The 15,831-nt window shown below is 36.6% G+C and overlaps 1 protein-coding gene across 6 annotated transcripts in view; it reads right to left on the bottom strand.

Annotated features, from left to right (window-relative positions):
* The window catches only part of CEP120 (centrosomal protein 120), an 85,887-nt gene that overhangs the window by 24,282 nt on the left and 45,774 nt on the right, over positions 1–15,831 (bottom strand). For all 6 annotated transcript variants that reach the window (XM_004267423.3, XM_049707171.1, XM_033423721.2 and 3 more), the window contains 4 exons: positions 15,409–15,498; positions 11,417–11,509; positions 10,196–10,357; positions 6,529–6,651 (listed from right to left, as the gene is read on the bottom strand). In XM_004267423.3, the coding sequence (XP_004267471.1) occupies positions 6,529–6,651; positions 10,196–10,357; positions 11,417–11,509; positions 15,409–15,498 (468 nt within the window). The remainder of the gene's footprint in view (positions 1–6,528; positions 6,652–10,195; positions 10,358–11,416; positions 11,510–15,408; positions 15,499–15,831) is intronic.

Raw genomic sequence — 15,831 nt, 5'->3', positions numbered from 1 at the left:
TGCAGCAGGCAATCTGTTGTGTATGAACTGAAGCCAACTTGGCTACGTTTTGGAATGTACTCTCTCAAAGTTTCAAACCAAGTACCAAACAAATTCATGTAGCCAACAGACAGTTTTACTATTTAAGTGATAAGGTAATTATATGGATGAATTACAGTAAAATACTGTTAATCTAAACTGGTCTAATTTTTTTATATCAAGTCTAGTTTTTCCCATACACACAACTCCTAATGTTTTGCAGAAAAATAAAAGCGAAGACACTATCCAAAAATTCAAGCTTCAGAAAGCTCAGAAGGAAAATAAAATGAAAGGAAAAGCAGATTGCCAAAATCCCTTCACAAAAGACCAGAATGTTCTCTGCAGTAATATATGACTTCATGGAGTCAAGGTCTTTTCTGCTTTACAAATCCCTAGTGCTTGGATTTAAATGTGTTGACATTTCACAACTATACTCATACATCTTAAGTTGACTAATACTCTGAGATTATCAAAGATGATCTCTTCCACTTATGCCCTAAAGACTTACACTTATTAGCTGGTAATTTTAACAAGAAGACATATGTCAGAGGAAAAGCAAAAATCTGTTTTATGACTGTGTGATAAAAGAATAGTATTCAATTATAAAAGTGACCATGTCCCTGGGTCTTGGAGAACGTACAGTATCCTGGACGAGCCTCAGAATGAGGGTTAGGACAACCTAGAGAGATCACTTATACCCACTGAACTGACTCCATCAGAAAAAGCTGGGGAGGTTTTGTCAGTTTTGCCATGATTATCAAAATAACTCACATTTGCATTGATATTCACACAGTAGTTCACACTAATTTAAAATGCATATATAATCAAAACATATAATGTCTTTATTCTTAACAAACCAAAAAAAACTGCAGCTAACAAATCTGAGACGTTACACATCATTTTTCTAATTCATCCCAAACTACCAAATCAGTGATGCCTAACTTTTTTTAAGGATACAGATGCCTCTGTGATTCTAAAGAATTATATGGACCCAGCTCCCAAAAAAAGGTACACAACCAAAATTTTGACACAATTTCAGGGCATTCAAAGACCTCGAGTTAAGAGCCCTTTTTTGTGGGTAGACATGAGACTTTGGGAAGGCTTTTTTGACTTAAATCATAAGCCAAGTTACAGACTCAAATTAAAACTTGGCTCAGGACCTAGAGTCAATTCAGAGGCTAGTGAAGACCAAGCACAGACTTTCACTGATTCTCAATGTCCCTGTTTCTATCCCTGATATACCCACAACTCTAATTCTCTACTGGAGGCATGGCATTGTCTTTGCCTCTAATTTCCTATTCCCCAGTTCCAATGTGTCACAAAAAACTATAGATTTCTCCCTTGAAATATTTTCCAGTTTTATTCTTTTATGTTCTTTCTACCATTTCCTAAGCTCAGGCTTATCTCATCTCTTGTCTGCTCAGCCTCAAACGTATTCTATCTACAAATCCTGGAAATAACTATTATATCAATTTACTCTCTACTAAAAGATCTACAACAGCTACTACTTGCCTACAGGACTGAGCCTAAACTCCTCTGCCTAGGTGTTAAAGCACTCCAAGATATAATTTCCATCCTACTTGTTCTACTACTTTCTTGGTATTCCTCAACAGGAAACCCTCTACTCCAACCACCGGGTTTGTCTCCCCTACATTCACCTTGTCCAAGTTACTTCCTGAGCCTGTCGATTCTTTTTCTTCATCGCTTATTTAAAACTTCAGATTCAGCTCAAATTCTACCTCTCCATGGAGCTGTCTTAAAACTACTATATTCTGAACACCAAATGACTTCTGAATTGCAAAGAGTTCCTATCACATTCCCTGGTATTCAATTATATATGGTCATTTAAGGTTCTCTGAGTCATCTCCCCAATTATATTACAAACTCTTCTACAAGTGAGGTCCCAGGGACTTCCCTGGCGGTCTAGTGGTTAAGACTTCGCCTTCCAATGCAGGGGGTGTGGGTCAATCCCTGGTCGGGGAGCTAAGATCCCACATGCCTCGCAGCCCAAAAACCAAAACATAAAACAAAAGCAATACTGTAACAAATTCAATAAAGACTTTAAAAATGGTCATCAAAAAAAAAAAAGTGAGGTCCCAAAAGGATAACATACTTTTTACTCTTTTCTTTTCTCTCATTTTTCCCTTTGTCCTAAGACACATTAGATACTCACCAAATGTTCTTAAATACACAAATTTAGTTTCTGTCTTAATCTTCTGTATGCATTACTAAATTATACTGCTTTCCCTATTTTATTTGTTAAAAGTTCCAATTGTTTTTAAGCCATCTAAAAGTCATTTCCTAGCTAAAAGCACATCAAACTATTCACTTCTTAAGGGAATCAAGAATTACATTTGGTAAAACTGTATCTTAATGTTAACTTATTTTTAGACTATTTCAGTGAAAATGGAAATATTTGTGTTATACCGAAGAGACCAGTAAACAGAAAAGAAAAAAGCTCTCAATCAGACATAACCAGAAGTTGTAGACTAAATCAGGTACTTTTTCACTTAAGTCTTCCTTTTTATGCTTTTATCTCTTTGTTACTTAAGAAATAAGATTCTGCCCTCTTCTGGCTCCAAAAAAACTTACAAAGAATGTTCAAAAGAGCTGAGAAGCCTTGTTTTGCTAGGCATTTAAAAACAGTGGATGAATTCATTAGGTCTGATATAAAGGTGCTTCCATTACACTTTTTTTTCCCCCTCAACAAGTTCATGGTGCTGTTTATATTTGTAATATGTTTGGTGATTTTTATCCTTTTGGTAGAAGTGTAATTGGAAGAAGAAATTTTTAAAAATCATTTACAATTACTTCTATGGTGATATTATCTAGTATATATTCAGAAAAGATGAATATCATAAGCCCTCTGTTCCAATTTTGAGATATTTGGCCCTGAATTTCCCCAAGATAAAATGGAAATACTCTTGACACCTACTTAAGAGAACTTGTGAGAATTGATGAGATATTGTCTGAATGCTTCAAATATCTCTGGCAGGCCACATAATTCATAATATATAAACAGAAATACTTTAATATTTGGTTTAATCAAAAGGGGTGGGAAATGTCCAGTTTGATTCAAATTCAAGGTTACTGGTAGAGAAATGAGAAGGCCAAAAATGGAGAATGAAGAGGTTGTCCAGAAAAGAACGAAGCAGAATCAACAAGACTTTGCAATTAAATAGATTTTGGGGTAAGAAGAGGAACCAAAAATAGCATGGCATCTGACAAGCTGCAGAAACATTTAATGAATTCAGAAACGCTAGAGGAAAGCAGTTAATACCCTTTTCAACTCAATTTTTTTTAACCACTCTTATTCTTGTCTCCAAATTTTCTATATGCACCCTTCTGCCTCTTGAATAGTCATATCAAGGGCTAAATTTTATATCTATGCTCCAACCATCCCCATCTCTCTTAAAGCTTCAATTTCTCCTTGCTGTTAATTTCTTCTCCTTAATCTAAAAATATTCTCTGATTTTCCTACCTCTAAATAAGCTTTTCTCAAGAGCTTTAGGCCCTTGAGCTACATTTTTTCTTGTCTTCTGAGGTTTTTTGAAATTTATTTTTTTATTATTTTTTAAATTTTTGGCTGTGTTGGGTCGTCGTTGCTGTGCGTGGGCTTTCTCTAGCTGTGGTGAGCGGGGGTTACTCTTCGTTGCGGTGTGTGGTCTTCTCACTGCGGTGGCTTCTCTTGGGGAGCACGGGCTCTAGGTGCACAGGCTTCAGTAGTTGCAGCACACAGGCTCAGTAGTTGTGGTTCACGGGCTTAGCTGCTCCTCGGCATGTGGGATCTTCTCGGACCAGGGCTCGAACCCATGTCCCCTGCATTGGCAGGTGGATTCTTAACCACTGCACCACCAGGGAAGCCCTTTTCTTGTTTTCTTTTCAAAGCCAAACTTTCTATAACCTTCTGCAATTTGGCTTCTTAAAAAATCAGTGACCTCTTAACTGCCAAACACATGGGGGGTCTTTCCTCAACCACTCTTGACTTGCCCATCATGAGAGATTACTTTCACTTCCTCATTCTTTAAACTCCCCCTTTCCTTTTGGGCACAGCACTAGACTGTTTTTATTACTTCTCTAAATCTCATTAGCCTCCTTCCTCAACTCTTGATTGTTCTCAAAGCTGAACGTCCCCCTAAGTTTTATCATCAATTAGCCTTCCTAAACACTCCTTAAGCAATTGCATATACCTGTAAGCTGTTACTTTATTCAAATGACTCTCAAATCTGTTTGTCTAGCCCTATTCTCTCCGTACTGTATTTTCTCATTTTTTAACCATTTAGTTAACTCCTTCACTTAGATTACTGCATTAGCATCTCAAATGTAGTATGTCTAAAATCTGAATTCTCTACAACTTCCATCCCTCCAAAAAAGTTCATCGAAAATCTTCATTTCTCTTAATATTAACATCCATTAAGCCAATCTTATAAATTGGCTTACAAAGAGTAATCTTTGACTTTTCTTACCAGATGAAATATGAATTCTTTAAGCAAACATCTAAGCTCTTCCCTCATATGGCTGAAAATTACCTTTATTTCCAGCATTCTCTTATCAGGCCTACACTTATTTTAAAATTACAGCTGACATTTGCACAATGCAGGGGTATGAATGCTAATCCTCCATGCTGTCAAAAAAATGCCTATAACTTTACAGTTGGCCCTCTGAATATGTGGTACCGCATCTGAGGAATCAACCAACCACGGGTCATGTGGTACTGTATTTTCTGAAAAAAATCTGTGTATAAGTGGACCCTCACAGTTCAAACTCATGTTGTTCAAGGGTAAACCATACTACTATAATGATTAGACTCTAGGTTCTAGTCAAGCAGCTATCCAAATATGCAATAGATATTTTAATCTTTTTTATACTTTTGTTCAGTACTTCTTTTTGGAATAACCTCACCCACATATTTACCTATTTAAAGTTTCACCTATTCTTAGGCTCCATATACAATGTCATTCCTTCTTTATACTTAGTGTGTTGATTTCAGAAGTTGACTTTGTTTTCCCTTTGGACTCATGGCATTTAGCAAGAGAAAGTTAGACGATATCTGCTCGTTTGCCTTTTGCTTTAATTATTTGGGTATGTTCCTCGTCTCCTTCTGTAACTTGTTATTTACTTGACGGTATCCTGAACATTTCTGAATCATTCATAATGGCATTTAGCATGGTATCATAAATAGCATACAACTTTGCTGGATAATGAAAAACCAACTCTATCAATCAGCATCCTGCCAGGAATCTAGAAATCAGAAGCAATTTAATACAGGAAACCGGTTCAACAGATAAAGGAAGAGCAGAAAGGCCAAAGAGGATATGGTGAGGCAACCCAGTAATCAGCAGCAGCAAGAAGCCCCCACCTCTCCTAGGTAGGAGGGACTACAAAAAGGTACCAGGAAATAGTAGTTCTTAATACAAGCAACCCACAAACTGGGGATGTCCAGTGGGCTAGAACCACAGTGGAGACTGACTAAAGGAAGCTGGAGAAGGGATGCCTGGTGGGAGATGGAACCATAAAAAGATGTAACTACTGCCAGAGAAAATAAGGGAGGTAGAGAGGCAGAAAGAGAGAGAAGAAAGAACTACTCTGGCATCTTCCCAACTCCTATCTACCAATCTTCTGTTAGTGTCCCCTAGTGGCTGAATCTACAGAAGAGAAAGGGCAAGGAAGCCTTCACTACAATGCTGAGTGGGAACAGGCAGGCAATGGCTGCCACGACAATTAAATCCTTAAGCTTCTAAAGCTTATTTTCCTGTTTATTATTAACTCTGTTATTTTCTTAAGTATGCTATATCTTTTTAATAATGCCTAAAATTTATCAAACTCTAAAATGCAAGAGCTCATATTGTCAAACTTAGATTGTCTGTTGGATATTACACATTTTTTAATGCCTAGAACTTGAACATTCTGTCTGTGGGGAATCCCAATATAAATGAGAGTCAGGACCTGGCTTCCAACTGCAGAAAGCAAAATAGGATGGCTATCGCTTCTTCCAAACTAAGAGTAGAGTACAGACCTGTGATTTAAATGCGTGCTCCTACCTGAGACAGTGAATCTAAAGGGCACTAATACGGAGAGAGGGTATTCACAATGGCTACTGCAAAACTGAGAGTTCAACAGCCTAACACTAGAATCAGGGGAGACAGAATCCAGGGACATGGCAGTCATGGCACCAACAGTAGCATCCTGAGTAGACTGTTTTATGACAGGATGGGCCCATGACTTGCTTCCCCCAGGTTTTTTAGCTTTCTTGACAGGTTTGTGAATTCCTCTAGTCCAAGAGTTACTCAGTTCTGTTGTCTGTAACCAAGGACTGTAGTATAAGCTATAACTGATAAAAGCTATGAAATTCAAGTATTGACAATGTCATGTGCCTCAAATTCTCTGATATGTTATTTGGTATCAGAATACTACAGTTAAATGTTATTACATTGTATATTCAAGTATCATTTTTTATTTTATAAATTTACCAGTAAGGCTAGTTAAATTGCCATAAATTGACATGGGTACCTTTTCCAAAGTGAGAAGATTTATTTCAGACTGTAGCCGAATTTCTGGTTTGCTGCTTTGCTGATCCTTGAACTGATGGAACTCTTTTTCCAAAATCTTATACTTATTTTCAGCATCATTGAGCTGTATTAAAAAAAATTACAGCCACTTTAAAACAGCAGTACGCAAAGTTTAGTATTACAGAATTCAATTCAATAGTGTCATTTTTTACTTTAAGGCATGTTTATATTAGAAAATTTAGAAAATAAAGTATAACGAAAATTAAGATCTCCAGTAATCTTAAAAATTCAGTAAATCAACAATATACAATTGATTACAATACAATTGTACAATTGTATTGATTAACAATACAATGCAATCGATTAACAATATACAAAACCTTTTTAGGAGTACGAAATTTCTTATAAAACCAGTATCTTGAGAACATTTTTGTTAAATTTTGGATGGCAAATGGAAAAGTCGGTTTATAAAAATACTGAAAATAATTTTTAAAAATGCAACATGTAAGATTGAGCATTATACCTGATTATCGATGAAAGCATTATACCTGATTATCGATGAAAGCATTATACCTGATTATCGATGAAAGTAATTTTAATGCAGTATTATTTATTGCTCCTGTAATTTGATACTGTATGAATTTCATAATTCCAATGCTATTACAACTTACAGATTATTTGGCCCAGTCCCTTCATATTTATAGGTAGGAAAATTGAGGATCAAAGAGCTAAATTACTGAGGCAGTGCCAAAGAGCTAGTGAGCTAGTCACTAGGAGACGAATGAAGAGAATTCAGATCTTTTCATCCCCTGGAATGATGCTCTAATGAATAGTTCCTTAAATTAAAAAAAAAAGAGAGAGAGAGACTGCCTTAACACTGTACTTTCCCTTAGAATGGTTTCAAAACTACCAAGAAAAAGAAAAAAAGATATAAAGGTATTTTTTTTTAATGTGGGATTTTTCTAACCAAATGCAAAGAAGCACTGTTTAAAGATGCTTTCTGAAAACATACACCAATATGACTAGCCATCTTTAGATAACCCAATTATCTCTTTAAGACTAAGACTTAACTAAATGCGAAATACTGAGAAAACTGGTGGCAAAAATGGAACTTAAATTACCAATAATAAATTCTTGTTTTATGCTAATAATTATCAATAATTCTAATTAGGATTTATCTAGCATCTTTAGGTAATGAATATCCCACACATGGAAATTTTCCATATAACTGAAGTTTACCTCTTTGAACATGTAAATTTTGTTTAAAGTTGAATAGAAACCTCTCTAAAGAATCTGTCACATTTTTGTTTTAAACAAAAACTAATAAACTTAATATTTGGCATTTTTTTGAGCATTCAGGACATTATCAATCTACTATTAAGAATTACTAATCAAGCTACTAGGCATACTGGGTTCTTTTTCCTTTGCTAAGTGGCCTATAAACTACATTGATTTTTTTCAGTTCTGATAACTGCCTTTACATATTTGAATATATATACTTTATCTTCATCACCTTGCACTGACAGTGTATCTATCTGTCCCTTCTACCTGTCCAGTTAGAATTGTGTGTATAGTACATGTAACCTGGTTCAGAGTAAGGGCCTAAAAAGTTTTCTTATATATAAAAGGGGAAATGTTTACAGTCATGGACTTTGCAATTTGGGCAGCCCAGAAACTTCTGCTGCCCACCACAGTTTTTTCCCCAGGTCTTAGCTTATGTTTTAGAAGTGCCCCGGGGAATTTTTCCACAATACCAGTTCTTCCCGCCAAGGTTCTTCCCACAACGTTGCCAGGGTTCTTCCCACAACGTTGTAAACTAATTATACCAGTCTGGGACAGGGTGGACACATGGATTTTTTCATGAGCTCCCCCGGTAATTCTAATACATGTTAGAAGCCTTTGTTCTAGATGGCTGAATCTCCCTGATAAGTGGTAGAAGAGAAGCATTACCGGCGAATCCCATCACAATTGCCCACTTTTACAACTTTATCTTTCATAAATTTACATGTGACCACCACAATAACAATCAAATTTATATTTATAACCACCTAAATAATATGATCTTAACTGACCCTGAACTGCTATGGAAACTATTCTTCATGCCAGGATTTACTAAAGACTTCAGAGGCATTCATCATACATATCTAATCTACACTGAAATGTTTCAAGACAGATAGATAAGCTTCATTTTTAAAAGCCTGAGCCTTCCTTTTTCCAGCAGATATTTATTAAGCCCCTATTATGTGCTGAAGACTGGCTGGGCTCCAGGCATACAGACAGAAACCAAAACAGTTTTATGGAACTAATAATCTGACACTGATCAAATTATCACACTAATGAAAATAAAAACAAACTGCTATAACATATCATAAAGAAACAGAATAAGAGAATAATACCCCAAGAAAACATATAACAAAAACTTGACCTAGACTTGGACAGCAGGGGTCAGGGAAGATTTCTCTGGGAAAGTGATGCCTCAGCTGGAAACTGAGGGGTTAGTACAGTTCACTAGGCCAAGAAAAAGCAGCACACACAAAGATCCTAAGGGTGAAGCATGCATGGTATGCCTGAGGACCTGAAGAAGACGAGTGTGGCTGGAGAGCACACAGAAAAGGTGAAAGAGTGGGAGATGAGGTGAGAGAGGTAGGCTGGGTCCAAACTATGCAAAGACTGGTAGGGCTAGGTAGTAATTCTGATCTTTATGAGCATTAAGACAACCCTGAATTTAGAGGAGGGTGTCATGATTCCAAATTTCAAAAATATCACTCAGGCTGCGACAGGAAGAACAGGTTACAGGGGTCCATTACTGACACAAAGAATACTTACAGCAAGGTCAAGTATGGACAGGAGGATCATGGTGGGTTTTAAATGCCTTTAAGACACCCAAGTAGAGATGTCTAAAAGGCAATGAGATAAATGGGTTGAGAGTGCAAAGGAAAGGTTTGGGATATAAATGCACAAGTCTCAGAGATACAGATTGTCTCTGAAACCACAGGCACGAATAAGATTGTTTAGCACAGTGTAAGTCTGGAGCTTGGAGGAAGTCCAATATTTAATGGCTAGATAAAGGAAAATAAACCTGCAACAGACCTGAGGCATGGCCAGAAAAGTAGAGAAAAACAAGAAGAGTGATGTTATAGAATTGAGAGAAGAGAATATATAAGAACAACAGTGTTGATGTTGTCAATAAGTTTGTCAGTAAGTTTGAGTAAGATGAGAAATGAAAAACACCCACTGGTGGCTTCTCTGACAACTGGCTGGCTGGGACAATGGGGATGGAAAGCTGAGGTGGATGGGTTGAGAGGTGAGAAAATGGAAAGGAGCACAGACAATTCTCTCATGAAATTTGGTTCTTAACTGAACTTGGTCCAGTGATATATGAAGAATATCTACATTTGCTCAAAGGAGCAAAAAATTTTAAGATGAGAGTTAACTAAAATATAGCACAATCTCATACAAATAATTATAAGGGAAGTAAGATTATTCCAATATAGTCCTCAGCTTTCAGGAAAAGAAGATCCAACTTACATTTGACTCTCAGTGTAGTAAATGTGATTAATAATCCAAATTACTGGGAAGTTTTATAACTCCTTAGTGAATGATTTCTATTATTTCTAGAATGCAAATAAACTCTAAGTTTAAAGAGATGACAGGTATTTTCATCCAACCTGTTGCTGAAGTCGGTGTTTATCCTCTTCTAGTTGCTTCATCTTCAACCTTTCTAGTTCTACTTGGTGAACACAATCTTCTTTGGCCCTACGGATGGAGTCCTGGAGTTCTTGCAGGTTCCGTTCACGTTCTGATTTCAGTTCCCTTCTTTCTCTCTGAAGCTTAAAACAGGTACATCTTTAAGAGGCTGACCTATTACTACCTGCATTATACTAGTCAATATTCTATTACCCTTATATATGGTCAAATGTTCAGAATATTTTATGAAGTGATTTTTATATCATTTTCAGGTATTAGAGAGTTAATGTTTAAGTGTACTAAATTATAAATTTTCAATCATTTACTCCTAAAATACAAAGTATTATCCCAAAATCCATATATGATGCATAAATTCAATTGAAAAGGCCCTAAATGCTTAAAACCCCTATTTGAATAAACCCATTTTATTATGTAAGCAAATATGCCCAAGTTTCTTCACGTCTTTAGAAACTTCTTATTTTTTACCTGATCACATAGAAGATAACAAAGCCTTAGTATTAGGAACAAATACACATTATGTTTAGGTTTAACAATCTCAATCAATTTAGAAATTGCCGAAAATGTGCAGAGATAAGGCTAGGGTGATATGCTGAGAAAATTTTAAGAAACATTTGGGTAAGGAAGGGGCATATAATATTTCACAAGGAAGAAATTCTAATAATTTGAGGTGAACTTTATAGTAATTTAAAAAAGTAGTTAGGGTACAATTTAATAAGACCTAACAAAAATGCTAACTAGGCATGGTACTAACGTAAGTTTATCCTTTCTTGGGATCTAATCTTCAATAGGCAAGAAGGAGGTATATTCCCTTCTTAGTGAAATACGAAATCATGATTCTAGGTCCCTGAGCCTACACTACATTTTCTCTTTTCTCTAGGTAGTGCAACTATCCATTCCTTCCACATAATTGCAAAGGTAACCAAAAATCTCCACTATTGCAAAAGTCAGCCAAAGCTGACTGAATAATAGTTAAGAATTTCAAATAACAGTTTTCTACCTAATTCCTCACCTTCTAACATATAAAACATGCTTCACCTAGTTGAATAGCAGTTTTCTCCATAATGTCTGAAAGACTATTTCCATGAAATATACTTTATACAGTACAAAGGAAAAACAAATGAATGGTATGAATTTAATATATGGATTCTGTGAAATAAAGGCATGATAGATGAATAGAGTACCTCTGATTCTGCAAGGGCCAGCTGCTGCTCTCGCTTCTCCAAGTCAACTAGGGTTTTTTGAAGTTTTCCTTCGAGAACAGTATATTCAGCAACCTAAAATATAATAAAAGTTATCTTTTCCCCAAATTCAAAACACAAATTCAAAAATGCATATATTATGATTTTACTGAAACAGAGGATCTGAGACTAGGAAAATCATGAATTACATATACCAATTCAAAGCAGAAATTCTTTCCACTATACTCTAAGGAAGGAAGCCAATCTAGCTTCTGCTTGGGTATCTCTAGTAATATTCAGTCTCCTGAGGAAGCCCTTCTCCCACTGGGTGGTAAGTTAGACTGCCAGTAAAATCTTGTGTTTTAGTAAAAACTTAGCTCCTTAAAAATCTGCCTTGCTCAATATTCCAGTATTTTTCTGAAGCCCTCTTAGTCACTTATGCTCTTTCTCTGGAACTAAGACTGGTGATAGGCCAGCTATCACCAATCAGTTTCAAGTCAGTTCTCCTATTATTGAGATCTAGTCCTTTATTACAGTTTAAACAACTGAGTTCTTAATTGCTTCTGAAGCTACAGTTCCTGCTTGGGACCTTAGCCTAGTACCCCAATTTGTACAAACCTGAAGTCCTGCTCTGCTCTGTCTTTAAGGATGTGAGTCCCATTAAGGATAGAGGTCTACCTGCTTGGCCTGTATAGGATCCTCTCTCATGGTTTTCTATCTTTTAGTTCAGACTGATCATATTTACTAGGACTTTCTGAACCAAATTTTCTGTCCTCCTCACCAACAAGTCTCCAGGTCCCAGGCCCCAACCTGATTTTCTCTTTACAAGCCTGGGTTTGATGCTCGTTAGAAGCCCTGTTTTTAAGCCTTTAATCCTGTTTCTATCCCTTGGGAAGAAAAAAAGTATCTTCACATATTTGACTCCAGTGATAGCCATCATACATCCTCCTAGTCTTTTTTTCTCTAAGATAAGCACAAGCGTCAACTATTATTCACATGTTATTATTTCCACATCCTCTAATACTTGTATTTAATCTGGAGTCTACATTCTAAACTAAGTCCTTTCAAAAATATGGTACCCAGGGGGCTTCCCTGGTAGCGTAGTGGTTGAGAGTCCGCCTGCCGATGCAGGGGACACGGGTTCGTGCCCCGGTCCGGGAAGATCCCACATGCCGCAGAGCAGCTGGGCCCGTGAGCCATGGCCGCTGAGCCCGCGCGTCTGGAGCCTGTGCTCCGCAAGGGGAGAGGCCACAACAGTGAGAGGTCTGCCTACCGCAAAAAAAAAAAAAAAAAAGGTACCCAGATGTGATCTCACTAGTTCAGAGACTAAAGAATGTGCACTGCTAAAGACAGGTCAACAAATGTCTCCTAATTTTAACTCCATCTAAAATTGCATTTGCTATCTGAGGATCCTAGTCACACTGTTCATTATGTCAAAGAAAATCCCCAAGGTCTTTGTTTTTAAACTTGGAATAACTACACCCATTGTCCAAGTGAATGTTTTACTCTGACTACAGAATGACATTTTTCTTTATTAAACTTTATTTTGATGATTTAGCTCAACATACCAACCAAGCAAGATCATTTATTAATTCTGTTAACTCTACCACTGATTTTTGGTTCATCTTTAAAGTCTTAACCAAATCACTAATATAAGTGTGTCAAATTCTGAGTGCCACATGTAAAAAAGCCTTCTAGAAAGACAGGTAAACAGGATGGGGAGGAAGTATTCAAACCATATGTTCGTCCTCTGGCAACCCAAACATCTTATCCATGTACCATCACAGATGCGAAGTACTCCCAAATTTATTTTGCAAACTCAACCCCCTCTCCAGAGTTGCAGACCTGTAAATCCAAATACCTGCTGAACAGGCCAAGAGTCCCCATAAATCTCAAACTCAAAACTATAAAACCTGAAATCATTCATTATCCTTTTAATTTTTTTTTTTTTTTTGCCGTACACGGGCGGGCCTCTCACTGTTGTGGCCTCTCCCGTTGCGGAGCACAGGCTCCGGACACGCAGGCTGAGCGGCCATGGCTCACGGGCCCAGCCGCTCTGCGGCATGTGGGATCTTCCCAGACTGGGGCACGAATCCGTGTCCCCTGCATCGGCAGGCGGACTCTCAACCACTGCGCCACCAGGGAAGCCCTATCCTTTTAATTTAAACAAATATTTATTGTATACGTAGCAGATGCTGGGCAAAACAAAGTCATGTGGAATCTATACTCTCAGAGAAGACAAACTATAAACAAAGAAGTGAATATTTAATGTAATAGTAGGTAAATGCTACGAAGAAAGTAAAGCAGAATGAGGGGACAGTTAGTGCCTGGGGGCAGGGGAAGAGAGCAGTATTTTGGATACAGTGGTCGGAGAAGGCCTCGCTCACATTACTCTGAGCAGAAACCAGAAAGTATCTCTGAAAGAAAAGCAGTCTACAGATCCTGAGGAGAGAGGTGGCTTAGCATGTTTGAGGAAATACACAGAGGCCAAGATGGTTAGAATAGACTGTGTGAACAGAAGGCTGACAGAAGATGAGGTCACAGAGAAAGCGAGGGGACAGATTACAAAAGGCCTTGTAGGTCCTGGTAAGAACTTTGAGTTTTATTCTAAATGTGATGAGGAGTATGATGTGTTTTAAGGAGGAGGAGTACATAAGTTGACTTCCTCTACTCTTGGCTGATATCTCAAGCTACAGGGGTCAGTAATGGAGGACAGGATACCAAGTTAAGAAGTAAATGCAGACTCCGCAGTGCCAATGCAGGGGGCACAGGTTTGATCCCGAGCGGGGAAGATCCCACATGCCGCACGGTGCGGCTGAAAATAATAATAATAATAAAAATAAAAATAAATAAAGAAGTAAACGTAGTTATCTAGGAAAGCGATTGTGATTGCTTAAACTAGTAAAATAGTATGAGAACGTTACAACAGTGTTTGTCCATTTCCTCACTTCCATACTTTGAGTTATTTTCATCATATATTTTGCTTTTACATATAAGCATCAACACTGAAAAACACATCAGTCACATTAAAAAATGGCTCAAAGATTAACTTGTCTTAAAAGCTAAATGTGCTGTATCATCTGAAGGCTTACTGTGATAAGATGCATACCGTAAGCCCTACAGCAATCACTAAAAAAAGAAATAGATATTGCTAATAAGGCAACTGTAGAAATAAAATGGAATCATAAAAAAAAAAAAGAAAAATTCAATGAATGCAAAAGAAAGCAGGAAAAGAGAGAAAACAAAGAATGTATGGGACAAATTGAAAACCAAGAGCAAGATAGATTTAAACCCAAGCACGTCAATAATTAAATATAAATGGCCGAAAAAAACTTTAAAGAATTTTCTAGTCCATACCCTGTCCTGTCTCTTGATCTAGTATAGCAACTACCCTGCCATGGTCTTCTCCCATTTATAGACATTTCATTAACCACTAATATGAGAGTATTTTTACAGACTTGAATTTGGAATATTTTAGACAAGTCTAATTTTCAGGGTTGTTTTACTCAATACCTTGAGTATAAATAGATAAATATTAAATTTTGGCTTTCTGGAATAAGATCAGATGGTCTCACGTTATCATTCTAAAAGATGTGACTTATAACATTTCATGATTCAATCTTTTAAAACAGCTTAAGAGTTTTTGGTCCTTTTTATTAACTAATAGATTATAATGTAATATTTATATATACTTAAATGTTCTATTTTCTTTTTAAATACAGAGATAGGCTTCTTCTCTAAAGTATTCACTTTCTATATTTATTCACTTTTTGAACAGGTAATAACACATTTGCAGGGTTCAAAATCTAAGGAGTACAAAACAACTTACAGTGAAAACCCTTCTTCCTATCCCTGACCCATTCATTCACTTTATCCAAGCCAATATATAACCACTATAATTAGTTATTCCTTCCAGAGATTTTCTTTAATGTATATAGAAGATACTATCATTAATATTCTTTCTTTCCTCCTTCAATTTTTATAAAAGTCATTACCTTTTTCTTTACTAGTGATTCCCTCTCTCGGTCCCTTTTCTTCCATTCCTCTGCAAGAGCTTGCATATGAGCCAGTTCTTTCTGCTTTAGCTGTCAAAGGAAGAAAAATAAAGTAAAAAAGAGAAACCCTAAATATGTCAAATAAATAAACCAGCTGTTTTCAGTTAAATAATTAATATTGATCATGATATATTTCTTTCAGACATTCCATTTTATTTAAAACAAAACAGAGGATGCCTGAGGTGAGTAATACCCATATGAGTATAATTCAGGACAGTATAAAGTTAATAGCTGTTTTCTACCTCTCTTGTTTAACAACTAATGATTCCAGCTTCCAGGAGGGTATGATAAATGAGATCTTGAAATTAAAAGAAACCTTCAAGTCCTTAACGTCTGAATTCTAACCTTCAGTGCTAATTTTGC

This window comes from Orcinus orca, chromosome 3 (genome assembly GCF_937001465.1).
Source record: "Orcinus orca chromosome 3, mOrcOrc1.1, whole genome shotgun sequence".
In the NCBI taxonomy this organism is placed as follows: Eukaryota; Metazoa; Chordata; class Mammalia; order Artiodactyla; family Delphinidae; genus Orcinus; species Orcinus orca.
This window is presented reverse-complemented; position numbering and strand designations above follow the sequence as displayed.